Consider the following 26,464-nt stretch of genomic DNA (forward strand, 5'->3'; position numbering starts at 1 on the left):
TTTCTCTCGGTAAGGTTTAGTACTTATCAGCACCCCATCGTAGATCAGTGCAGGAGATGATGAGGGCTGTGAAGCCGTAACAGGAAAAACTAAGTTTTCCGCCAGAGTTCCAGGTGTCAAGTCATCGAGTGCACCCTTGACAAAGTCAACCCTAGGTTGGATGGTCTCCTGTATGATACCTCTGATGCCCCTTTCTTTTATGATGTATCTGCATGGCGGACTCCTCACATCACACGTTCTTCAGAGGCCGTTCCTGACATGGAAACCTTCAGGATACCTCTCCTCTTCTTCCATCACTTCACCACATGAGGGTTGGAGGTTTCCCATGTGGCCGGCACTCTCATTTCTTTCTCAACCGTTGAAGATGACAGAAAACCACACCTAACTCTCAAGCACTCATACATATAGGGCACAGACATCACATGACTAGACAGCTATTGATACATTTCCAGACATATCCCAGCTACTTTCAGACAGTAACCTCTCATATGCTGCAGCTGTGCAATACACATAACAGCAGACAAGACACTTTGCACAGTGCATCCACTTTAAAGACATGACATGTATGACATTTATGGACGGGCCAGATATATACACTTCGGGCCCCTACAGTCCCGCTACTCATAAGATGATGAGCAATATTCCATCACTTTACAAAATGCGGATGCCCCTTTAGGTTGCTGTTGTAAGTTTACATCAAGACAAACATATTCAATCCTGTTGGGTGTTTTTTCTCTGCTTCACTATTTATATGCTCGCAGTTTGTTGAATTGATAACATATGGTGTTCAACTCAAGAAAAAACTTCTTCTTGGGTTTGTGCAAAATACGATACATTTTATTTTGCTAGATGATGTTAAAAATATCAGGAGAAGATAACAGTCATCTTAGTCATATCTGGAAGAGATATCGCTTTAATCATCTACAATATCAGCAGAAAATGAGTAAAAATGTGAATTCTAAAAATGTTCTTTGAATGCAAATGAATAAGTAGCATATGGAAGGCAGCCGCTGAAATCTGCTACCTGTCCCAGCAAGAAGCGCTAATAATCTGCCAAATGGTACTGGCTTCTGTTAGCACACTGCCACCTGGAGGCTGACACAGAAAAGGTGTCTTTAAATCTAAAAGCCAATGGGGCACATGTACCAAAGCACTATTGTTGCCGCTTTTTAGCAATTTGTGGCTTGGTGGAGCAATAATAGGGCTAGGATGGATATGCCTGACAGGTTGTGACTAGGCTTCCTTTACCTAAAAATATCAATGTGAAAAGTCAATGTTTTTAGCTGGTACGTATGTTTTTACAGGCATTTTGGGATGCTTTTTTATTGATACTTTTTTATGTTTTATGAGAGTATGCTCACACAGGCACAAGGGATTACTCAGAAGTCAAGCTGACAGCTCAATCCGTGGCAAAAGTCCGACACTCAGGCATGGATTTTCATGTGGATTCGAGTCTATGGGGCAGATCCATGTGTGGCCACCTGACGAAGCTTCTGCATGAAAACGTCACCAAGAATTCATATCTGCATATGGAAAAATCATCAGCGTAGTTCATATAGCAAGGATTTGCATAGCATTCATTAGAATGCTAAAATGATGCGGATTTTGCTGTAGATTTGGGTGCGGAATCTGATGAGATTCTACCACCCTGGAAAAAAGATGGCTATGGGGCGACCAAATAACTATGTATAAATACATGAGGGGACGATACAAGGATCTCTCCCAGGATCTGTTTATACCCAGGACTGCGACAGTAACAAGAGGGCATCCTCTACGTCTAGAAAAAAAGCAGGTTTCATCACCAACACAGAAGGGGGGTTCTTTACTGTAAGAGCAGTGAGACTGTGGAACTCTCTGCCTGAAGACGTGGTGATAGCAAAATCAATAGAGTTTAAGAGGGGACTAGACGTCTTTCTCGAGCGGAAAGGTATTACAGGATATAGACATTAGGTGAGCAGCGGGTTTGTAGTTCCAGGTCTTACAATCGGGTAATAACTATCAAAGGTTGATCCAGGGATTATTCTGATTGCCATTACGGAATCGGGAAGGAATTTTCCCCCAAGTGGGCTATTTGGCTTCTGCCTCTTGGGGTTTTTGCCTTCCTCTGGATCAACTAGGGTGTTGAAACAGGCTGAACTAGATGGATATTGTCTTCATTCAGCCTGACATACTATGTAACTATATTACCATGTGAATGAGACCTAAGGAAACCTATGCAAAATGCCAGTAAAATGCCAAATCCACAGCCTGCCTCGAATGCAATAAAAGACAAAAAAATACATGACAAGTAAAAAAAACACCAACTGCCCTACAGCTTATATCTGGCTGCAGCATTATTTTCTTATAAGCAACATAGCAAAAAAAAAAACAACAACAAAGAAATGCCACAATAAAAACACAGCTTTTTTACCTAAGAACACCAGATTTATGAAAACTGTTTAACAGGAAGACTGTCTTTGTTGCCCATAGCAACCAATCATAATTCAGTTTTCATTTCTGCTCTGGAAAAATGAAAGCTGAGCACTGGGTGGTTGCTATGAGCAACAAGGACAGTCTTACTGTTAGAGGGTTTTAATAAATGAGGCCAACTCTGTGTGAAATGCTGCAACAACGCCCCCTTGAGTTGTCTCATGCACAGAGGCGACATTTATTAAATGATTTATGACAGAATTCTAGAGTAGAAAAGTCACACATTTTTGCAACTTTCCTGCTTTCTGCGATGGCCTTGCCACTCTTCTAGAAAGTAGGCAGAGCTTGTTGGGAGGGGCATAGCCATCCAGACCAACAGGTTTATAATGTATGTCAGAAACTGGTATAAATTATGCCAGTCAGACCTGGCATATATTTCCATGTAGGCACATGGAGGCGCCGACATACATCTAGTTCATGATGTGGCGTGTGCCTGGGGAATGTATAGTAAGACCGGTGCTGTAGGTCAGTAGGGAAATATTAAATGTGCAAATTGGAAGATGGAACAATGCCTCTACTGCACCACCTATTGGAAGGCAGCATTGCTGCAAGTCAATGTCAGGCCTTTTAACAAGCCTTGTAACAATGACTGGGAATTACGAGCCAAAACCAGTCTTTCCTCCAGAAGGCGAATACAACCATTGTTACAAGACCTGCTAAGAGGTCTGACATTGATTTACAGGAATGCTGCCTTCCAATAGGTGGTGCTAAGGTGGCATTGTTCCATCTTCCTATTTGCATATTTCCCAGAGGAGCATAGAATGCCTTATAAGTCTCCTCACACCTTCTAGGTGCTCTCCCTAAGGAGAAAAAAAAACCTTATGGACCTACACAAATATGAAATGCACTACAAACAATGCATTTTTCTGGTGGCATGTTTTTTTTTTTCATTTGTTGTGCATTTTAAGTCCCAACAGTTACATTCAGGAAGCCCTCAAAAATGTGAAGAAATGCGACAGTTTCATAGAACTTAGCATAAACCCACCCCCTGTAACTGTCCAGTTCATGGTACTGCCCCTCAAAAACCCTGACTGTTGGTAAGTATACTCCATATAAGTGTGATCACAGTGCAGATTCAGACACCGTAGAAGATTTGCATCTGCTACAAGCTCACAATATATATACTATAATATGTACCTCGATGGTTCATCTGTTTTCCTTTGATTTTGTAGATATCAGTAAAGACAACAGCCAAAATGGTTCAAGCAATTCAATAGATAATCTCAGAAACTATTCCTATAACAAGACAAATGCAGATAAAAGGAGAAGTGGATCATCTTCATTGGTCTCCTCAGTCAATGAGCAGAAGCCATTATTTGTGGAACTTGGTGGCTTTAACTCTACTTTCCCTAAACCTTCAACACCTCAGTTTGAAGAAGCTGTGTGTCCTTCTGATAAGATAACCCTTACAAAAAGAAGTCTGTCTTATCGAGGTGAGAAATATTTCTATACATATAACTTGTAATACATTATATAGTAGTGGAAGATACATTTACCTAACACGTCCTCTGTGTATCAGTGAGATTCTTTCTTCTTATAGGACCATTCTATAAAAATGTGCAGTGGTTGTCTATGTCTGGCCAGTAGCAATGTGTGAACTTTGGAAAAGTTTGGTTTGGTCCAAATTAGTTTGAACCAAACGGGAAGTTCACCCAAACCCCTAAAACTTGTGTATAACACTGACTAAGAGCCATAAAAGCCCTGTATAACGCTCAGAGTTATAAAAGGCTTTTATTGCTCTTACACAGTGCGATACGCCAGTATTCAAGACTAGTGTTGAATGAACTGAAACAGTAGAACCCTATTTCAGGTAGAACTTTGCCAAAAGTCTAGTTTGGGTTCATGCTGAACCAAATTTTAAGCAAAGTTTGACCAGAAACAGGGTTCTACTGGTTCAGTTTGCTCCACACCAATTGCCAGGACAAGATGAAACCAAATATATTACGTTGCACTTTTATTCATTTGTTTCCCCTACATGCAAAATTAAACACTTTTCTAAATAGTCTTTATTAAACATTTCCTATCATTTTCGGTTGTAGAGTGTGTGTAACTCCTTCACCTAACTGGCTTTCCCGCTGAATGTGACATAGAACCTATGTGGCCTCTTTGTAATCTGACCCTTTATCTAGCAGTTATGTACCTGGATTTTGTTCCTCTTGTAGTTGCCCGCAGACAGTTTTGTGCTTATGGAGCTACTGTATCATTTACTCACAAAATCATCCAGATTCATACATATACATAAATCTTGCTCTCTTTTGTTCAATTTATTTGATATCAGTTTTAGGGCTCAGTCAGACGAGCGTGGTTTACACGCTGCTAAGCAACATGTAAACCACGCTGCTGAGATGCAGGGATTGTGCGTGTGAACGGGCTGCCTCTAGCTCCGTGGAGCAGCCCATTTACATGTCTGTGGTGCAGGCAGCCTGCTTCTACAGCTCCCATAGGAGCCAGTGGTAAGCACCCTGGACAGCACGCACCACGGAGCTGACAGGCAAGTCGGCCCTCCCTGTCCATTCTTTTTTAGAAGTGCAGATTCTGCGCTTCCAAAAAGGGTCCATGTGAGCGCTTCCATAGCAACCTATTGGTTGATATAGGAGCATGGTTTTACACACTGCTGTAGCAGCGTGTAAAACACGCTCGTCTCCCTGAGCACTTAGAGTGGTTTCAGATGGCTGTATGCACAACTACACTAGCTGGTATGTAGCGTAGTTGTGCATGAATGAGTTTTTTTTATTCCTCTCCGGCTGTTCAGATTCCCGGCTATAGCGCAGGAGTTTGAAAAAAATTGCAGGAAGATAGTTCTTGCCCTATCTTTCCCGTACATAGTTCCTCCTATGTGTGGGAAAGATAGGGCAGGTCCTATCTTTTCTCGCCTCTACAATTAACAGGCAAGAATCCCAATAGTGAAAATAAAACTACTGAAATTAATTGAAATCTATGGTTTTGTTTTGCCCCATTATGTGGCTACATAATGGGACTAAATCATGTTTGTCCGTTTAGGCCTTTAGGGTGTAGATGGTGTTTTTGACATCTTATGTCTGCATTACCATGTATGCCATACAGACCTTTCATGGTTTGCCTCATGACAATAGCCCCTGACCAAATGCTCTATCATTATGACACATGGAAGTTATAGAGGGGCATTTAGCTTTGGCACCCCCTTCCATCCCTTTAAAAGCTCTTTCCTGGAATACACATTGGGGGTCTATTTTTTGGATAGACCATTAATTTTTTTTTTACCTCTGGGACTCCCATGATCAAGAGAATCAAAGGCTTCCTAAAACATCTTCTCTGGCATAGTGCTATAACTGTACATTTGAGGGAACATGGCCAGAATTCTGACCCATATTGCTCATTCATTGATGGGATGGCCTATTCTATGTATAGACTATCAATGTGTATTCCCAGAATACCCCATAAGCATGGCTTCACACACAGCATTTATTGGACAGACTCTGACATTTTTTGAGCCAAAGCCAGAAGTGGATTCAAGAGGAATTGGAAATAAGAAAGAAGGACTTATTGCTCAATCTAATTCTACCTTTGCTCACAAAACTTCATAAGAAACTGCAGTGGTATTTTTGCAAAAATCTGTGTGAAATCAGGCTGGAAACAGATATCCAAGTTTTTTAAACCAACCCCAGAAATGGATCTAGCGGGCAGGAGAAATATACGTTTTTCCTCTATACTTCTACTTAATTCATTTCTGGGTTTGGCTAAAAAAAATTGCATGAAAAACTGCAAGTGTGACAGTAGCCTTAAACAACAGCCTGTATTCTGCTAATTACATTGTCTTTTGATAGTGTTTCCAACTTTTTATCCTTAGAGCACCCCTAGGATTTTTTTTAGCCTTGAGGGACACTTACCAAATATTTTTTTTTACAAAAAACAACTAAAACCCCCTCTCCCTTGCAGTATAATTACATTTTGAGCTTCATCATCCCTCCCCATTAGAATCCATCCAGCACTTCAACAACTCTCAAACCTCTCTCTTCCCCACCGTAACATACGTGTATGTGTGGCCAAGTATATATGTGGCCAAACCTTGTCCCTCCCATCCTCTGCAATATATGTTTGCTAAAACCCCTCTCCCTCCCCAGAGAGAGGTTTGAGCTTCAGTAAGCAGACATGTCAACTCACTCAGTTTTACAGGGAATCACCATATTTTTCACCAAGTCACTCAGTAGTATATAGTTTTCAACCAGAAGGAGGCCAAACACTGAGGTACCACTAGGGGGTCGCAATTGCAACCCGGACGTTTAGTGAACAGAGGCCCACGGGCCCTTTACCATATGCAGTTTCACTGCCGCGGCCGACAAGTTATCTGTGGGTGGCACTGAAGGAGGGGAGGGCCATTACTGGGGAGCTGCCAGCCAATTACAGGCTGCAGATTCCCGAGTGTGTGCTCCTACTTTCCATTGAGAAACTGCAGTTGTGATTGGTCCCTGCTAGCCGCGTGATTTTCTCCCATTGGAAGTTTCTACCTTTGCTTTTGAAAACAATGGGCGATGCGAAGGCACACCCAAAGATAGAATCTTTCTTTCTTTCTCTTTCTTTCTTTCTTTCTTTCTTTCTTTCTTTCTTTCTTTCTTTCTTTCTTTCTTTCTCTCTTTCTTTCCCTCATCTTTTTTCTTAATTTCCATTTCTCTTTCTTTCTTTTCCTTTTTTTCTCTCTTATTCCTTATTTCTTTTTTACTCTTGTTCTCTTTCTTTCTCTTTTTTCTCTTTCTGTCTTTCTCTCTCTCTCTCTCTCTCTCTCTCTCTCTCTCTTTCTCCCTCTCTCGCAAGAGCTTCTTTTTCCAAACTTGTCATGAACGACTTTTCCAACTGAAAGATTTCTTTGCAGGGACTTATTCAGGATGAAGCTTTTTGTGTCCCTGCAGCCATAGCAACTCTTACCAAGGCAACCCACTGCAGATTTTAGTCTGTGCTAAATTTAGAAAGTCTGCAAAAAAAGTCAGCATTTTCATCAAGTCTGTGGATGATCCAAATCTGTCTTTTTGTAATATGCGGCATGTTTTATTTATGTTTTTTTTTTTGCTTTCCGATTTAAAAACTACGTCTGGGCAGAATACATAAATTCAAGACCTGATAATAGCCAAATAATACAATAAAGCTTAACATAGACGACTTTCATTGAAACACGATGAGGATTTATTTTTGGCTGAAGTCTCTTAGTAAATTGTATGCTTCTAGTCTAATGCTATCGATTGCTTTATATAGTAGAGGAATCCAATTACAGCAAGTCTGAAGTTGTTATCAGATTTATAATTATTGTATTCCTTGAGAAGCTTCTAAGCACAAAGAGAAAACAGTTTCTTATTGGTAAAAATGTGTCCCCTGTGACTTAATAACGGCGTGCTCAGAGAATCGTATAATAACCGTGGAAAACATAATTATTCTTATCAAGTCTAGACATATAGATCCGAGAGAAAGAGAGTGTCTTCTTCCTTGTTTCATCAAGCAATTCCTGGAAAATATGTCAAACACGAGAAAGATCATATCCCACTTACATATCGCACAACACTACTATTTTCTTAATAGAATTGCCCAAAATAGCGCAATTTGCCGTTTCGAAGGTTTCTGTTGCGTTCATGCAGGATGCAAGTACGACAACCCTCATGGACATCACCAACATGTCAAACCAAGATGTGATTATGTCCATAATAGACCAACTCATTCATGCATTTTAACACCTAAACAAGGGAAACACAAATATAGGGGAGGGAGCACTACACCTATCCTTGTCCGGCTTGGCGGAACCTGCCTAAACGCAGGGTGATCGCCCAGATAGGGATGGCCTCACATCTTGAACCTAAGAAATATAGTCCACACCTAGATGGAAGATAGGGAAGGATATACATTTAGCTGATGGAAATGCTAAAAGGGCTAGACAAAGGAACATAAGTAATAGGAGACCGCTGCCACATCAAGCAACATAGACAGACAAGGGTATAGGTATCCGACAAACGATTGGATTGAGGGGAACTATGCAGGATGGTTCAGGTGTCCAGGGAATAGGAAGGACTAGACCCAGGCATCCAACCACCATTAGATTGGTGGTTCAAACAAGATACAACTAAGGCATCCAATCACCATTGGAGGGGTGACTCAAACAGGACAGGACTAAGATCAAACAAATGGAGCTCCACCCAGCATGTATGCACACAAGAGAATAACCAGCACCCAAGTGAGGCCGGGACCGGAATAAATACACACCAGTTACGGCTGATTGGTTGCATAGGGGAAACACTTCCCTGTCAGCCAATTAGTCCACGCACCACAGGAGAAGTTGAAAGAGCGAAAAGTAGGAGGGAACTGGCTTTCCAGGTGGACAGCAAGGGAACTGAGAGATAGGTGAGTATAAAAAGCAAACCCCTGACCTCAGTAGCCTCGATCTTATGAGCACATACATTTAGTTTATGAAGCTCATAGGTCCTGACAGGTTCCCTTTAACAGTATGATAACCCATCAGATTAAAATCCAATATGTATTTTGCAGCAGAAATCCTAGGCTGACCCACAGATTTTTGCCATTGATGTGTAGTTTGCGAATCTGGACAATGATCAGCCTCATTAGGATTCGCTGGAACCAAATCTATAGCTATAAATACTGCCGTATACTATTTATTTTCATGGCAGATATTTTTTCTGAAGTAGTGCCAATTATATGCACAGAAGTGTTTTTTTGCATATGAACACAGTTGCGAAAATCACATTCACATGTGTGGGATGTGGATTGTCATCACATAAACGTGAACTTCCCCTTAACTTGTAAGAGGATCATATACACTCAATGACAAAAGAATAATGCACCAAGAAGTAGTTGTCAGAATTGAATGAAACTACACATGTGTGATTGTAATGAGGATGTAAGTGAGTACAATATGAAAGCTAATGGAAAAGTTAAGGGAAAACTGTGCAATACAAAGGAGGCGCTAGTACCCTGTTGGGCCGCCTCTAGCCTAAATACATGATGAGATACGGTCAGGCATGGAGGCATACAGGTTCTTATTCTGCGGCACCATATCACTGAGCTGTTATGCCTGGTTTAGACACAACGATTCTCACTCAAAAGACATCATTTGAGCGATAATCGTTGTGTGCATTTACACGGCAAGATGAACACTCAAAATTTGCTCAAACGACTGTTTGAGTGACAGTTTTCAGTGTTCACTTTATGAAGGCTCACGCTGTATGTAGAAGACAAGCAGGACCGCTATCTTCTGCCTACAGCTGTTGTCTTCTCGGAGCGCTCAGCTGGTATACAGCTGAACGCTCCGAGCAGGATATGCAGAAGACAAGCTGGGCCGCTTGTCTTTTGTATACAGCTGCTGTGTTCTCGGAGCGCTCAGCTGGTATACAACTGTGCACTCCGTGCGAGGTATGCAGAACACAGCTGTAATGCTGTGTTCTTCATACTCCGGCTGTGTTCACGGAGCAGGATACCAGCTGAAACAATAGTATTAATGGTATCGCGCTGTGAACTCAGTGCGCAGCACTGATAAGGCTCATCATTCTCTTTCAGCTAGCTGAAAGACAACGATGGACAACTCGTTAACGAAAACTGCACGATGTCCATGCAGTTAGACCCAACGATTCTCACTCAAAAGATGGCTTTGAGTGATTTTTGAGTGAGAATCATTGAGTCTAAATGGGCCTTTAGGCCTCATGTCCACTTGAAAAATACAATCCCCGCAGAATCTGCCGCGGATTTCCGCAGCGGATTCCGCGCGAATTTGCTTTAAATGGTATTTTTTTTGCATGCAGATATCCGCACACATTGCTATCAATGTGATAGCAATGTTGCCGATCCGCCGCAGATTGGAGCATGCTGCGTTTTTTTCTCCCGCACGTGAAAAACACAATTCTTTTAAAATGCCATCCGTGGGTGCAAAAATCAATTTAATGGACCGCGGATGGCCAATGATTCCCTATGGGTAAAATCCGCTGTGGATTCCACGGCGGGAATCTGCAATTCCATTTAGCTAGTGGACATGAGGCCTTAGTGTCCCTTGATCACTACTAGGGGTTACCAACTGTTTTATGGGATAGCTCTCTTGATCATCATTGGGGCATGGTTTTGCTCCACAGCAAAAGCAGGATTGAAGCGCTCGCCACAAGGTCTCCATACTCATTGTCAGCTCCCAAACAGAAGCTGGATTCATTGCTAAAGACAATACGGTTCCAGTCCATAGTAGTTCTAGTTTCTTGCTCACAACACCAGTGTTAATGACAGGACATGTAGTGAACACCAGATTTCCTTCCTGTTATGCACCTGGAAAATGTTCAGGCAGAGACAGGGGTCTGTAATGAAGGTGCCTCCTGTGTCTGGATGGTGGACAATGAAACTGTTGGATCTCCTCATGCTTGTTGGCAGATCAAACAATCCTCTCTACTGATGATCTGTCTGGGCCGTGCGGAGACTGATCACCATGTGCCTTCTCTTCCATAACCACTGCTTCCTAAGAGCTTGGTCAGAACAGCCCAGATGGCGGGAAATTCGTCAAAAGGACCATCCTGCTCCTCTCATTCCAATGATGCACCCCTCTCAAAGTCTATTAACTAGGCAAAATCTTTTCAAGGCATGTCTAGCCAGCAACAATCTCTCAGAAAGAGGTAGTCTAAACAAAAGTAGATTCTGAGAGCCTTTTTATAGGGGGAAGCACTTTTACGGCCTCTGATAGACTCAATGTCTATTCAGACCACAACTGTAGCAATCTTGCAGCAATCCGACATTTATATCTATTTGCATTATTCTTTTGTCATTGACTTTACCAACCCCACCGTGGTCGACATGTACATCAGGTGTCTTCTGCATTGTTACTTCGGAACTGTATAAGCCTTCTTATTGAGCACCAAATAACACTTACCGTGGCACTGTATGGCACTATAGGACAGTTTAGTGTGAGGACTGAAATTTAGTGCTATTTTGCACTTATAGCAGCATTATTTAGGCACTGGACTATTATTATTAGCATTATGCCACTATTATTCTATATTTCCTATCCTGTTAAAAACCACGGCAGTTGCTATGTTTGCTCTTTGGTCACAGATTTTGATCCAACCTTGCTTGTTCTTTCTCATATGTTGCAGATTTGATACACTGATTTATGCAGTTGTTCCATAGATCTGAATCGGGTTTGTTACAAATGCTGCAAAAACAACCCATTCGGATACATTGAATTGACTTTCAGGTGCTGAATTTGTCCACAACAAATTTGCCACGTGTGAATATACCCTTAGGCCTAATGCACACGTCCAGAGTTCCGTGGCGTGTCACTGCAGCTATTAGGTTCTATTGAACCTAATAGCTCAATGTATATGCTGCGGAATTCCACCGCGGAATGTCCTATTTGCTGCGGGTATACGCGCTGACAGCTTCCATTGTAGTCAATGGAAGCCGCCCGTCATATTATACTTCAGCTGTAGCACAGCGGAAGTATAGCGTGAATATGCACCGCGCCCACCGCAGGCGCATCATATGACGCAGCCGGTGGGTTATGTGACACTGCCGGTATATCATGAGCTGTACTGCAAATGCGCGCCGGAGCATCATGCGGGACTTCGGGCAGCGGATCAGGAGGTAAGTATTGGGTCTTTGGGGGGGGGGGGGGCGCTTGTAGACCCCATCACGGCCGTGTGCATAAGGCCTTAGACTATTTCGTTTGTTGAGGCAGCAGTTTGTGCTCCAGAGCTGTGTAGCTTAGTATAAATTAGGGAAAGAAGCTACAATGACTTTAGCTTTTTTGGTGTCTATGGGTAGTTGTTTTAGGTCACTGAACATGCATACAAGTGTGCACAGACTGTTCATTCTGCTTCCCTTCACTGTCCATGTCTACCATTTATGTGTATGTTACTTCCATCAGTATACCCCTGTGCCTGTTTGGAACAGTAATAAGATATGGTAAGACATTCAAGTAAATATATGTATCTATAGTAGGAGTACTCAACTGGTGGGACACGGCCTGAATCCATGCCGTAAACTCCCACTGTGCATACCCTGTAATGCATCTATGTCAGCATGTCTGCCATGAGAAACTACCCTCACACCTGTTAGTGTCAGGACCTTGTGTGTGGCGAAGCCTGGAAGTGAAGCCGACCAGGGATGGATAAGTATTAATGCGTTCTGATTAATTCTAGCAGTCTAGTCTGGAGTCTGACTTAATTTTATGGGTCTGGTCTGGAGTCTGAGACCAAATCCCAGTTACATAGTAACATAGTATGTAAGGCCGAAAAAAGACATATGTCCATCCAGTTAACCCTAGCCCCCCACCCCCATGTTGATCTAGAGGGAGGCAAAAAAAACCAATGAGGTAGAAGCCGATTCTTGCCATTTATGGGGAAAAAATTCCTTCCTGACTCCAATCTGGCAGTGAAAATAATCCCTAGATCAACAACCCTTCTGAAGTTATTAATGACTATAACATATAATATTGTATGGCTCAAGAAAGAGCGATTCTTGTATCAAATTTGCCATCACCACATCCTCAGGCTGAGAGTTCCATTGTCTCACTGCTCTAACTGTAAAGAACCCCCTTCTATGTCGGTGTAGAAACCTTCATTCCTCTAGACGTAGAGGGCACCCACTTATTACAGTCCTGGATATAATAGATGATGGTAGAGATCTTTGTATTGTCTCCTGATGTATTTATACATAGCTATTAGGTCGCCCCTCAGACGTCTTTTTTCCAAACTAAATAATCCCAATTTTGATAACCTCTCTGGGTATTGTAGTCATTTGGAGGAGTTAAAGATGTAAAACAGGTGTTACGTCTGCGTGTGTGGAACCATTGTGTTGGCCCTCCAGGCAGGTGGAAAACACCCAGCAGATGCTCACTTCTCAGTGCATGGCTTGGTATGAGACAAAATAGAACTGAGCTAGCCCTAAGCTGGTGAGGAATAGGAAGTCCCTGCCTAACATAAGCAGAGCAATTGTCCTGACAAGGACGGCCCAAAGCAGGAACCTGGGCGCTGAATAACCCTGTCCAAGCCCTACAACAGGGGAAGCTATATAGTGGAGTGAATGGCAAACAGCCTTCAGGTGGGTGGAGGAGTAAGGAAGTGTTAACTCCGTATATGCTGGAGTAAAATAAATGCAAACTCAGATAACAGACAGGGCAGAGCAGCAGACCTGTCTGCTATAGCTATCAACAGCGTTACCCAAATACTGTCTCCTCAGATAGGCCAAAGTCAAACCAGTGTGTGGCAAGGCAGATCCACATCTACCTGCTTGACAAGTTTATTTTAGATCTAAACTGGGGTCTAAAATAATTTTAGACATCAGGGTTGTGGTCTGAAATAAGGATTGAGGTAAAGAGTCAGAAGATATTTTAGGGGTCTGATTTTAGATCTAAATAAATGTAGGGGCTTGATCTGGGGTCTTACTAAGTTTAGGAATTGGGGTCTTAATTAATTTTGGGGTCTGGCCTGAATTAATGTACGGGTCCTAATGTGGTTTCCAACTGAAAGAAAACTTTAAAGTGAATCTGTCATTTGGTTAAGCAAGCGGGACTGGCTGCATAGCTCTGCAACTGCGGATCTACTGATTTTATCGCTACATCTCTTGATACTCATCCCCATTGACCTGTATGACCTTTTCTTAAATCAGGCTCCTGATACTGTATATGTGTCAAGTGCGTGGTCCCAACCACTCACTGTCAATGGGTGATGTCTGATTTGATTGACAGTCTGTCCTCACCCATTGACAATGAGTGGTGGGGATGACTCACATGATAGATTCACAATGCTGGATCTATTACGAGTCCTTTCATGTTAACAGGGGTGAGTAACAAGAAAAATGGTGATAGAGTTAGTAAAGTTGCAGCTGCAGAGCTATGCAGCCAGACCCAATGAATTTACCACAGCACAGATCCACTTTCATGGAGCTTTCCTGGGAAATATTATTAATGACCTAGCTTCAGGATAGGCCATCAATAGTTGATCAGCTGGGGCCCGCTGCTTGGGAGCCTGGCTGATCAGCTGATCCGTACTCGCTGTCAGTGCCACAACACACAGGGGTACAGAGCTGAAGCTGTTGCTCCGACCCCTATATAGTGGCCGCACTTGTAACTGCAGGCGCATCTCTCATTGTTGTTAATGAGATCTGTGCCTGCAATTACAGGTGTCAGACACTACACATGGGTCTAAGCAGTAGCTTCCACTCCATATCCCTGTGTATTGCAGTGCTGACAATGAGCCCCTATGAGCTGATCAGCCAGGCTCCCAAGCGTCGGACCCCAGCCAATAGATAATGACTTATCCTGGACATAGGTCATCAATAGTATTTCCCTGGAAAACCCCTTTAAGTAAATACTTCTAGAAAGTTTCAGAGATATCACCAAGATGACCTTTTCAAACTTTAGTGCTTAAACTTTTATGTGAGCGCAGAACTAGGTAAAGGGAAGCTTGCTTAAACTAGTTGAGAAGCTCAGAGCTAGTGTTTTATTAGTGCACTGAAACTAATAACTCTATATAAAGTAATATGTGTACTTTGGGTTTTATTAAATAATACAAGATTGAGATACTCTATGATAATCTTCAATGAGGCACTTCCATGTATTACTGCCGTCTGCCCTGGGAACATTCGAGGACTGGCGCTTTGACACCCTTTGAGAATATCTCAGAGCTTCTCTTACTTAACGCAGCCAAATAAGGCCCCTGATGGTTACATTGATGCCCTCTCTTTGCAGACTGCTGTTGCTCTGTGTTCAGGTCTTGCTGGGACCTGTCTTGATTTCTCTATAGTCTTTGCAAGTTTAGGCTTGAATAGAGAATCCCTAATCTGTAATAATGGTAATAGGCAATAGACAAAGCTGTAACCCTACACCTTGACAGGTTGGATGGATCGCGCTTTCCATTAGTGTGATAAACACCCCAGATGATCAACCCAAGACTTTGCAGTTACGGTACATAATACTGGAGATACACAATGTACACAGCCACCTGCCTCCAAGCTTCTTATATCAATACCAGTTTTGTTTTATTAGTGCTCTTTGTAGATTTAAGATGGCATCAAAGGAATCACTTCTTGCGTCTGTCTGGTAACCAGCCTGCTCCGCATACTAACTGAGGAAATTAGGCCATGGGGAAAAGTATATACTAAGAGGGTAAATTGAAAGGTGCCCCGGGCACCAGTGTTAATCGGGGCAGACATCGTAATGGGACTACTGAATGTTCAACTTGTCTACTTGTCCTTTTTTTCAGCCAACCTGGCCATACATGGGTCAAGTTATCATCTGTCCAACTGACTTTCCGATATTTTAAACTAGTAGTATGCTGGGCATTAAATGGGCATACATTTCATGTGGCATCAGATAAGACCATTGGTTGGAACCACTTGTTATAACTTGATAAGTATAAGGATAATTGCTGCCAGCGTTATTTTACAGAACGGTCAGATTGTTCTCTTCTGGTCATTTGTTTATGGCTAGCTACTGATGTAGTCAAGCCAAGTTCACTTGTCTCGGGCATTTCTGTAGAAAACCACCAATATCATTGATAAGCACTTTTCAGCAGCTATCTGCCCTTGCTAATAGAAGAGCGGCTACACAACAGTCTAGATTTGTAGTCTCGAGTCTGTGTGTAGTTTGACCCTGTTGTCCTGTGTTACTATGTCACTTCTGCCATGTCTTTGTTAGTTAGCAAGTAAAAAGAGCAGAAGTCAGAGTAACTTGTGACAGTGAAATGGGTTGCAGATGCGGAATATGATGCCAGTTATGGAGAGGTTTCAGTTAAACAAACAATACTCTGCTGAATGTATGGTAAAGGATAATATGGCAATAACACACAATGGTATTATTTGGATACAATGCAGACAGTTTACTAATATTCAATTTATACTTTAAATGCACTTGGTCCATACCCTACGAATGAGGTATGCTTATTGTGTATGCAATATAGAATTATCACAGTCAATAAATGATTTACCCTGACCAGGGGCAAATAGCTCTACAGATGATGGTTGAAAATAGGAGTCACTGTACCCTGACTAAATTATTAGCACAGGACCTTTGGGGGGCTGCACAGGAATGAAATTAGAATAATCCGTTTTACTTGTGAAGATCATAGGTGATGGTACTCACAACTACACACCACTGAAACCTAAGCATCCAGATACTGTCTGTCACTCTATCTGATCTTGCTGGTGGTCTTTCTCACAGTGACGGCTCTGCACTTGCCATCAGTAATTGCAGCTGACGTTTCTTTGGATAATTGGTAGCTCCCTCCAGGAAACCGAGTTGTGTTCTTTCTCTCTTGTACAGGAAAACTTAGGCTCTCCAGCAGCAATGGGGCCGCTCACTCCTCTCAAGGCTCTCGGCAAAAGCTGCTGAGTCACATCAAGACCTGCCTAGCCCATCAGTCAATCAATGAGCAGCTCATTACCTGTTAATCGGCAGCAGCAGAGTTAGAGTAAAAAAAAATTGTGAAGGTTCTAGAAAGAACATATATAAAGACCAGCAATTATATATGTGTGTGTATTTAAATGCTTACAGCTGCAGAAAACTGATTATACAGAGTTTATTTGTGGTCAGCAAGCATGGAGACACATAAAACCGCACGGGAGTTGTATAAACAAAACATTATATTTTTAATCAAGATTGTCTAAAAACTTGCTTCATTTTTTTCTTCTGTCTCCATTGGAACAATGCTGCAGTGTTTCAGTATATTCAGTATGGTTCTGGAAATATTCTGCTGTGAGCTCTGTTATCAGTATGTCCCAAAATGTACTCTAGGTGACATGTCCATTGCAGCAGTGTCACTACAAACCCCAGCTATATCTAGGACAAAGATTAATGTACTAACATTTTTTTCTTTTTGTGACAGATATAGCAAATCCAAGATGCTGGGAGAGAGAAAGCGTCAGGATACACCAGAATGTAACCAATGATGCAGCACTGAACAGCGTAGCCTGGGGAATCAGTGAGGGCGACAATGAACTGACGTATGGAGAAGTGGAGCACAGGTTAGATCTAATGCAGGAGCAGATGAACAGGTAAGAGAAGTGGCTCAAATGTAATTAATGGGGACACACATCTCCAGCAAGTTCTCATCCCTGTGCAAACTGCTTCTCTTGTATAAAACTGTAGATAAGTATATTCAGATCAGGGACATATATAAATCACTGAGCAACACATCTGGCTGAGAACTGGCATTCATAGACTGTAATGAATGCAGTGCATTGCTTATGACTAATACTTATTCAGATCACATTTTCATTCACCTTTCCATGAGTCCTCTCACAATTTTCCAGTAGAAATATATATATATATAACTTTGTTCATCCTGAGCCTCTTGGTTCATGAATAAATATTAGAAACACAGATTTGCTAGAACTATTTTGATGCTCACAAGCTGAGTGATGGGGTAGAGGTTGTAACCTTGCATAACAATGCAGTTATAGTACTCACCATTTAGTCTGGGGAATGCTTGGTGGCATCACCTATTCAGCAGTCACTATACAGCAGCCACCACTAGGGGGAGCACAGGAACTTACTGCATGCTATTTATATGCTAAACTCAATAATAACAGTATACAGTAAAGTCTTAAGCTCCCTCTAGTGGTGACTGTAGGCAGCCAGAATTTCATGATTAAAAGGGGTTTTTCAGTGGCACAAAACTAATCAACATTGATTTTATTACATGAAAACAAAGCACTTACTAATTTAGTTGTTGTCATGGTTTGCCGTCGTGTCAGAGGATTGGGACAGGAGTGATAACACAGCATCAGGTCCTGGTCCACATGATCCTTACGCTGGCACATGCTGTCATTTTGGTACTGAACGCTGACAAGAACACTTCAGCATTATTATGCATACAATTATGCTGGCTCCTCCTCACAGAGGGCACTGGTCATACTCCCAGTTTGTAGGTGTTTCTAGTCCAGTTGGAGGCTCACAGTTTTAGCCCATTGTGATAAGTTTATCTGGAGTCATGTATTTTTGGGGTGTTGTTGTATCTTGTTCCCTGTATCTCTGTGCTTCTTATTTTTGTATAACATTTAAGTGTTTCCACATTCCCTCTTGCCATCTTAGGGAGAGTCAGGGTTGCCTCATGTTCCTGATGTGGGGTTGCCCTTATCAGGGTGAGTACTTTGTTTTAGGTATGGATTCCTCCTATCAGTAGATTAGGGTCAGTTTCCCTGTTCTTTCTAGTTTCCTTATAAATATTTATTGTTCTCCATGTTTGTACCAAGTGTATATAAGCATTCTTCATGGAACCAAGTTTACGTTCAGCTCGGATGCAACAGTTATGTTGTGAAAAATGTGCAGATTCACCGTTCCACTGCTCAGTCTTGTGGTAAAGGAATTTCTGTAGTTTCTTCCCACTGTTAGGTTGTGCATCTGGGACCTGTTGTTCTAAAGGTTCTCTTGTGCATACCTTTACAAGTGGGCATTAATTGAGCTGGCCGTGTGTGGTATTCTCCACCAGCTAATCCCCTTTAGTCTGCAGCATATAAAAATCAGCATGTCTCAGTAGCTGATGCTGGTTTTACTGCTTGGATATAACTGTCTTGTGCCCACTCAGAGCTGTGTTTGCATGTCTGTCTGTGTCTCTCTGCTTCCCTAAAGACAGTTTGGACACCTATAGTCCTTGTCTGTAGCATATGCAGACCCCTCTTCCCTTCCCCTGACAGTTGTGGCCTCCAGACGTCTGATGTCTCGTTTGTGTGCCAGATGGTTGAGGGCTGACTCAGTTCCCTATGTCATCATGGTGGCTGACTGTCTATCCCCCTGGTGTGAGGACACTTAGACTTGCTGTGGTATCTCATCTGTTTGCATGTGAGCTCCGTGTGGGGTTCCTGTTGTATGCACTATCTGTGGTACGATTGGTGTGAACAGCGACGTGTTTGATGTGTCTGTGCTGGTTGCCAGACATGTTCCGTATGTCCAGTCCTGTTCTGTGTTTGGTGTGTCAGTGCAGTGTTGGGTCCTGTGTGTCTGTTTAATGCATCTCTCCAGCTCACTGATCAGGGATAGCCAGGTCACTAGAAGATGACAGTGGGGCCACCTTTATCGAGACGATAACATCGCTTTTAGGCAGGGATGCCCCTCTTTCCCTAATCAGTTAGGGACAGTTGTCCATTCAGTTTCCTGGTGAAATGCAATTGGTCCGTACAAGTATTATATGTGTGTGCTTGCGGTTTTTGTTTGCATCCCACCTGTGGAGTGGCACTTTAGTGTGCCCAGCGGACGTAACACCCGATCTATGACGTATCGACACAGTTCTGTCTCCCCTTTCCAATACAAATCAGCACATCACATGTGACCAAAAGGGGGTTGAATAGAGTGAGACTTACAGTCACATGATTGCTGATGTGGCAAGATAGGTTAGTGGGAGAAGGCCAGGAGTCTGCTTGAAGGTAACAACTGAGATGCCAAAGAAAAAGGAGATTGGAAATCAGCATATCATCACTGCAAGTACATGTGATGATATACTGACATTCAATCTCCTTTTTCTATGGTGCTATGAAGGCCTTGTTCACACGGGCGACAAAGCATTGCCGCAAGAAAATCACAGCGATATCACATCTCTGGTGTGTGCGATATCACTGCGGTTTCTCGCCGTGATTCTGCGACTTTGTAGCACTACATGCAAGGATTTTCAGGGGGGGGGGGGGGCTTGAAATATAAGCCCTTCCCCGAAAATAAGCTATAGCTAAAGAAGAAAAAAATAAAAAATACACATACATCACCTTAGAAGCGCTGTCAGCCTGGCCGCATCTTCTCCCCGGGTCCCCGGCACCGATTTTTTTCTCTTCTGGCCAGGGATTGAAAAATCCCCGCCTCCTTGAAGCACTGGCTGTGATTGGCTGACTCCTGGAGCTGCAAGCTGGATTAGTGGGATGCCTGTAGGGATGCTGTCCCTATTACTATTGGGGTCACTATTACTACTGAGACCACTATGGGGGTCACTATTATTATACAGTCTTACAATTACAATCAGCCCTTTGAAGGCAAGCATAAGGCTGATGTGGCCCTCGGTGACAATGAGTTTGACACTTCTGGGCTAGGAGATGAACAAGGAAGAGACAGTGACAGAGGCTAGATTGGGTAGGAAAGATGTGCAGACAGGAAAGAAGGGTATATTGAAGATCCCGTTTTGAAGTGGTTTTGACATATGATCTGTAACTGCAAGTCCCAAACTTAGAGGTGGAAATAAAAGAGATGATTCACAGCAATCTCGGGTGTCAGTGAGTAACAGAAAAAGTGAATTTTTGTAAGGTGTATAAAACTACTTTGAGTTTTGTTTTCTATTTTGTGCTACTGGAGCCTCTGCTCATTCATCTCCATTCAATAAGACCACTAGACATAGCCAAGTACTTGAACTCAGCAGCCTCTAGTTTGGATACAAGATGTGATACAGGTAGGCATGGAGGCTCTAATACCCTATTGTACCACCTCTAGCTTGGATACAAAATCTGATATGGGCGGGCATGGAGGCTCTAGTACCCTGTTGGTCTGCCACTAGCTTGGATACAAGATGTGATACGGGCGGGCATGGAGGCTCTAGTATCCTGTTGAGCTGCCTCTAGCTTGGATACAAGATGTGATACGGGTGAGCAGGGGGCTATAGTACCCTGTTGGGCAGCTTCTAGCTTGGATACAAGATATGATATGGGTAGGCATGGAGGCTCCAGTATCCTGTTAGGCTGCCTCTAGCTTGGATACAAGCTGTGATACGGGTGGGCATGGAGGCTATAGTATCCTGTTGCGCTGCCACTAGCTCGGATGTAATATGTGATACGGGCAGACTTGGAGGCTCTAGTACCCTGTTCAGCCACCTCTAGCTTGGATACAAGATGTGGTACGGGTGGGCATGGAGGCTCTAGTACCCTGTTGTACTGCCTCTAGCTTGTATACAAGATGTGGTACGGGTGGGCATGGAGGGATACAGTTTCCGTATGGTATCCTGCGGCAAATCACTCCACATTTGCTGTAACTGAGCCTCTAGATCAGTAATAATGAATCTTTTAGAGACCGAGTGCCCAAACTGCAAGCCAAAACCCACATATTTATCACAAAGTGCCAACATGTCAGGGGGCGGGGCTTATCACGACATATGATTTAACCCCCGTCCTAAAAAGGACAGGGCAGCTTCAAAATAGACCGGGTGCAGATTTTGACTGCTTTTTGGATGCGGAAATGCTGCAGAATGTCCTCAGCGGAACTTTCTGTGGAAAATTCTGCAGGATTTCCCCATCCAAAAAGCAGTCAAAACCTGCATGCTGTCTATTTTGAAGCAGCCCCCAGTATAATAGCGACATGCCACAGTGGCCCCAGTGTAATAGCGACAACCCACAGCGGCCCCCAGTGTAATAGTGACACCCCACAGCGGCCCCCTGTGTAATAGTGAAATCCCACAGCAGCCTCCAGTGTACAAGCAGCCCCACGTAGTAATAGGGACATCCCATAGCGGCCCCCAGTAGTAATAGGGACATCCCATAGCGGCCCCCAGTAGTTATAGTGACATCCCATAGCAGCCCCCAGTAGTAGTAGGGACATCCCATAGCGGCCCCCAGTAGTAAGAGTGACATCCCATAGCAGCCCCCAGTAGTAATAGTGACATCCCATAGCGGCCCCCAGTAGTAATAGTGACATCCCATAGCGGCCCCCAGTAGTAATAGTGACATCCCATAGTGGCCCCCTCTCACTCACTCACCCACAGCCTTGCCGCAGTCCTCCTCCCCCAGCCAATCAGAAGCTGGGGGCGTGAATCACTTGGGTGACAGGTGTATTATGTCGCCACTCCTTACTTCTGGTGGCGACATAATACACCAGTACCAAGAAGACATCGGGGGAGGAGGATCCCGGCTGCACACTGACGTCACAGTGTGCGCCAGGACTGGCGCTGCTAGCACCACAACTGAGTGAATGCTGGTAGGGGAGCCGCGGCCCCTACCCACATTCACATGTGGTGAGCGGCCTATGGCGTGCGTGCCAGTAGGGAGGGCTCTGCGTGCCATAGGTTCGCCACCACTGCTCTACATCATGCAAACTCATAGGCTGTTGAAATTGGCATCCGAGATGGTCCCATACATGTTCTACTAGTGATAAATATGGTACCCGGGTAGGCTACGGAAGTGTGACAATATTGTGTAGGCATTCCTTAGCTGCCTCCTGTGTGCGGCTGAACATTATCCTGCTGAATAATGCCTCTTGGAAGCCGCCATAAGAGGAGCACATGTGGATGCAAGATGTCCTGCACATATTGCTGAGCTGTCATTGTCCCTCGTACCACTACTAAGGGTGATCAATTGTCGTATTGATGGCACCCCAGACCATCACACCAGCAGTGGGCAGTGTACCGCTCCACAGCAAAATAAGGATTGAGGTGCTCATTCCTAGGTCTCCTCATATGAACACAGCTGACATCAGTGCCCAAACTAACCCTGGATTAATTGCTCAAGATAACCCGGCACCATGAGATTAAATGTTCTTTAACCAAGTGCCTGAAAATGGTTCCAACAGACACAGGGCCTGTAACAATGGTGCCACTTGTCTCTGAATGGTGGACACTGAAACTGTCGAAGCTGCTCGTGCTTGTCGGACGATCAGAGGCTCCCTCTACTAGTGGTCTGTTGAGGACGTCCTGAGCCCGGTCGCCTTATATGCCCTCACACATCCACTGGTCCCATCACCTCCTAACAGTCTGGTCAGAACGGCCCAGGTGGTGGCAATTCGTCAATACGACCATCCAGCTTCTTACATTCCAATTATGCGCCCTTCCAAAACTCTGCTAACGGGGTGAAATCTCTTGAATTGGATTGTAGAGGCGTCAAGTGGTCAACAAGCTCTACACAAGTGTAAAAAGAGGTCACTATGAACAAGGAGCCTCTGTGAGCCTTTTTTTTAGGCCAAGTGAGGAACCACTTCTATGCCCTCAGGTGGCAGGACCTTTCATCTAATTATACCACAACTCAAATAATTATAATTCTATAATTATAATTTGCATATCTGTCTGACATCTAACCTAGCATACCTTTTAGGGGCTTGATGTAGATTTTTAAAAAAAGTTTTACTACTTTAGCACAATAAAGTATTTCTTTTGAAAGAAAATGCATCAGATCACATGGGCATATTCCTGTGGTGTAAAAGCGCCCGGCCACCAATATAGCGCCAGGCACACTTACGCCAGCCAGGGAAGATAGTCCTGGAACTATCTTTCTGGCCGGAATACGTTGGCGGCTGCATACACTCCTATGGGAGCCTATGGAAGCTGCCAGAGAAAGGAGGTGGGAGGGAGTTTAGTAGCGTAACTGCTAAACTCCCACCACCTTCCCTCCTCCTCTCCGCCCCTTGCTGGCTTTATTGCAATGGGAAGGGCGGGGCTAGTTGCTAAGCTCCCGCCTCCCCTCACATTGTTGGCTGCTGACAAGAGGCGGTGAGAGGGTGGGAGCTTAGAGCTGGCGAGGGGGAGGGAAGGGGAAGACAGCTTAGCAGAGCTAAACTGTCTGCTTTCCACCAACGCATTGCGGGCTCGCTGTATATGCGCCGGGCCCTGGCCATCCGAAGGACGCACGAATATTAAGTCCGTTCTTTTGAATGGACTTATTCACATGATCATTTTCTTTCCCCTCACAGGGATGCTGCGAGGTTAAAAATCGCTGCATGTCCTATCTTTTAACGTTCCCTCGGAACACATCATCCATTGTTTTCAATGGAACCTAAAGACATTACATGGCACTTGCGATGTGCATGCCAGTGTTATGTTTCTTGTTGAAATTGGCACACACTGGAGGATCGCAATTTCACAGAAGTGATGCGAGGAGTTTTTGAATGAAAAACGCCTCATATCGGTGTGTAAAACACATGTCGGAAAGCAGGATATTGGGCCAAGTTTTTTGGCCCGATATCTCCTTTGCCACGTGAATGTAGCCTAAGCCTATGACACAAACATATTAAACTTTGCAGCAGGCAGGGTCTAATAGGCTGAGTTACATGGCATTCACGGAGGCCTTTGTCAGACCTCTGGCTACCAAGGGAACCCATTGATATCTTACAATCACGTTGTGGGTTGCTGATGGGTGACAAAAGGAGCCCTTTCCCCATTATTTGCTATTGATTATGGGATGTAAGGAGTTAAGCGTCCAGGATCTAAGGTTTCTTCACTACTGATGGTTAGAGACAGAGTCTGGCTGTCAGTAGTCAGCTAAGCCATGGCCTTTAAAAGATGCATGTGCAGGTTTGAAGGCAGTAAAAAGGTGCATTGGCCGTCACTGAGGGCTTAAGAAATGAATTGGCACAAAATGTTAGATCTAAAGAGGTCATGGTGGTAAAAAGTGGACATCCACTTGCTATGAAAGCTATATATCTTGTGTTCCAATCATAAGACCTCATGCACACAGCTGTCGTATAGCTCTGTGTTGTAAATATCGGTAATACGTATCTCTTAGTCTTCTATGGGCCCATATTGTACAATGCATGCCTCCGATTCTACATGGATTCCATATGAACCGTCAAGAAAAGACTTGGCGCACTCCTTGATGTGGCGCATAGTAGAAATCTTGCTTCTCATGCTCTTGCAGCGATGTCCTGCCGAGCGGTCTCCATTTTTTGGTGTGATGAGCTTGAGGGGGTTTGCCTTGTCTGTATGATAGTGGCTAATGCTCCATGTGACTATGTACTTTACCACCCAGCTCTAGCTGGCCACAAGCCTCGGCGGGCGCCTTGGGCCTTCATTTTGGAGCTGGATTTTAAAAAAAAGAAGCGAAGAATGTCATATACATGGACGATTATCTCAAGTGGCGAGAGTTAGAGAAAATGGGACAATGTCACCTTAGATTTTCTGCCTCACATGATGACTGCAGAAATAATTGAATCTGGAAGAAATTGCCAGAACTTTTCTTTAAGAGACCTAATTACTTCTCTTATTCATAACTGAACATCCTCCAAGTATCTCACTAATACCGAACGCGTTCTTAATCGTCTCTGTACTAATAATACTGCCTTGTATCCGGTATGAGTTTGTCATTGTAGAAGAGCCAAGGTTTAGCGTAGTTATTTTAAAGGGATTGTCTGAGATTGGCCATCAGTATAGAATCATCAGTGGGGTGCTGTGTAGAGGGCTGAGCTATTGTAATAAGCAGAGCCACACACACAATTATGGCGCCGAGCATAGATAAACAGTGCAATTACTTTATTCTACTGACTGGTGGTGTTCCTGGAAGCCAGATCTGCTCCGATCATACATTGATCGTCAATGATAAGGATAGACCATCACGTGAAAGTGCTGGAAAACTCATTTAACCCACGAGTTAATCTTAAACCAAGAAGAGGCTGTTAAAAGAGAAACTTAAAGGGGATCTGGCATTAAAAAAAAAAAATTCTATACTTACTTATTCTTCCCCCGTCAGTCTACTTACCAGAGCTTCACCTCACTGATCTTCTCCTGTCTCCTGCAGTCCTTGGGGATGTCACCTCACCTCCAGCTGGCTAATTCCTCTCCTTCCTGTGACGTTACATACATTGGTTGGCAATCGCTTTCCTGTCAGCCAATTTACATTACATCACAGCTCACAAGCCAGCAGGGGGAGTGCCGATCTACTTCAAAGACTGCTCATGCAAGCTGTCTCGGCAATAGATTAGAATTCCTTCCTAGCCAGTGAACGCTACAGCACAGAACCTGACCTTCACTGACTCAGCTGGAAGGAATGTGAGGAATGCCAGCTTCATAACAAGCCAGGCCAGCTTGTGGTAAGCTGACCCGGGGCACTACAGAAGGTCAGCCAGTAGAAGATGCGGTAAGGAGACTAACGGGGAAGAAATAGGGGAGTATAATATGTTTTTTTTATGACAAAACCCCTTTAAGTCTACAAGATAGATAGATATTAGATAGCTATGAGATAGATATGAGATTGATATTAGATAGATAGATAGATAGATAGATATGAGATAGATAGATAGATATGAGATAGATAGATAGATAGATAGATATGAGATTGATATTAGATAGATAGATGGATAGATATGAGATTGATATTGGATAGATAGATA

At 43.5% G+C, this 26,464-nt stretch overlaps 1 protein-coding gene across 2 annotated transcripts in view; it reads left to right on the forward strand.

Annotated features, from left to right (window-relative positions):
- KCNH7 (potassium voltage-gated channel subfamily H member 7) overlaps positions 1 to 26,464 on the forward strand; it is a 397,870-nt gene that overhangs the window by 364,341 nt on the left and 7,065 nt on the right. For both annotated transcript variants that reach the window (XM_066575930.1, XM_066575931.1), the window contains 2 exons: positions 3,642 to 3,902; positions 17,295 to 17,463. In XM_066575930.1, coding sequence (XP_066432027.1) covers positions 3,642 to 3,902; positions 17,295 to 17,463 — 430 coding nt within the window. The remainder of the gene's footprint in view (positions 1 to 3,641; positions 3,903 to 17,294; positions 17,464 to 26,464) is intronic.

The sequence above is a fragment of the Eleutherodactylus coqui genome, chromosome 8, assembly GCF_035609145.1.
Source record: "Eleutherodactylus coqui strain aEleCoq1 chromosome 8, aEleCoq1.hap1, whole genome shotgun sequence".
NCBI lineage: Eukaryota > Metazoa > Chordata > Amphibia > Anura > Eleutherodactylidae > Eleutherodactylus > Eleutherodactylus coqui.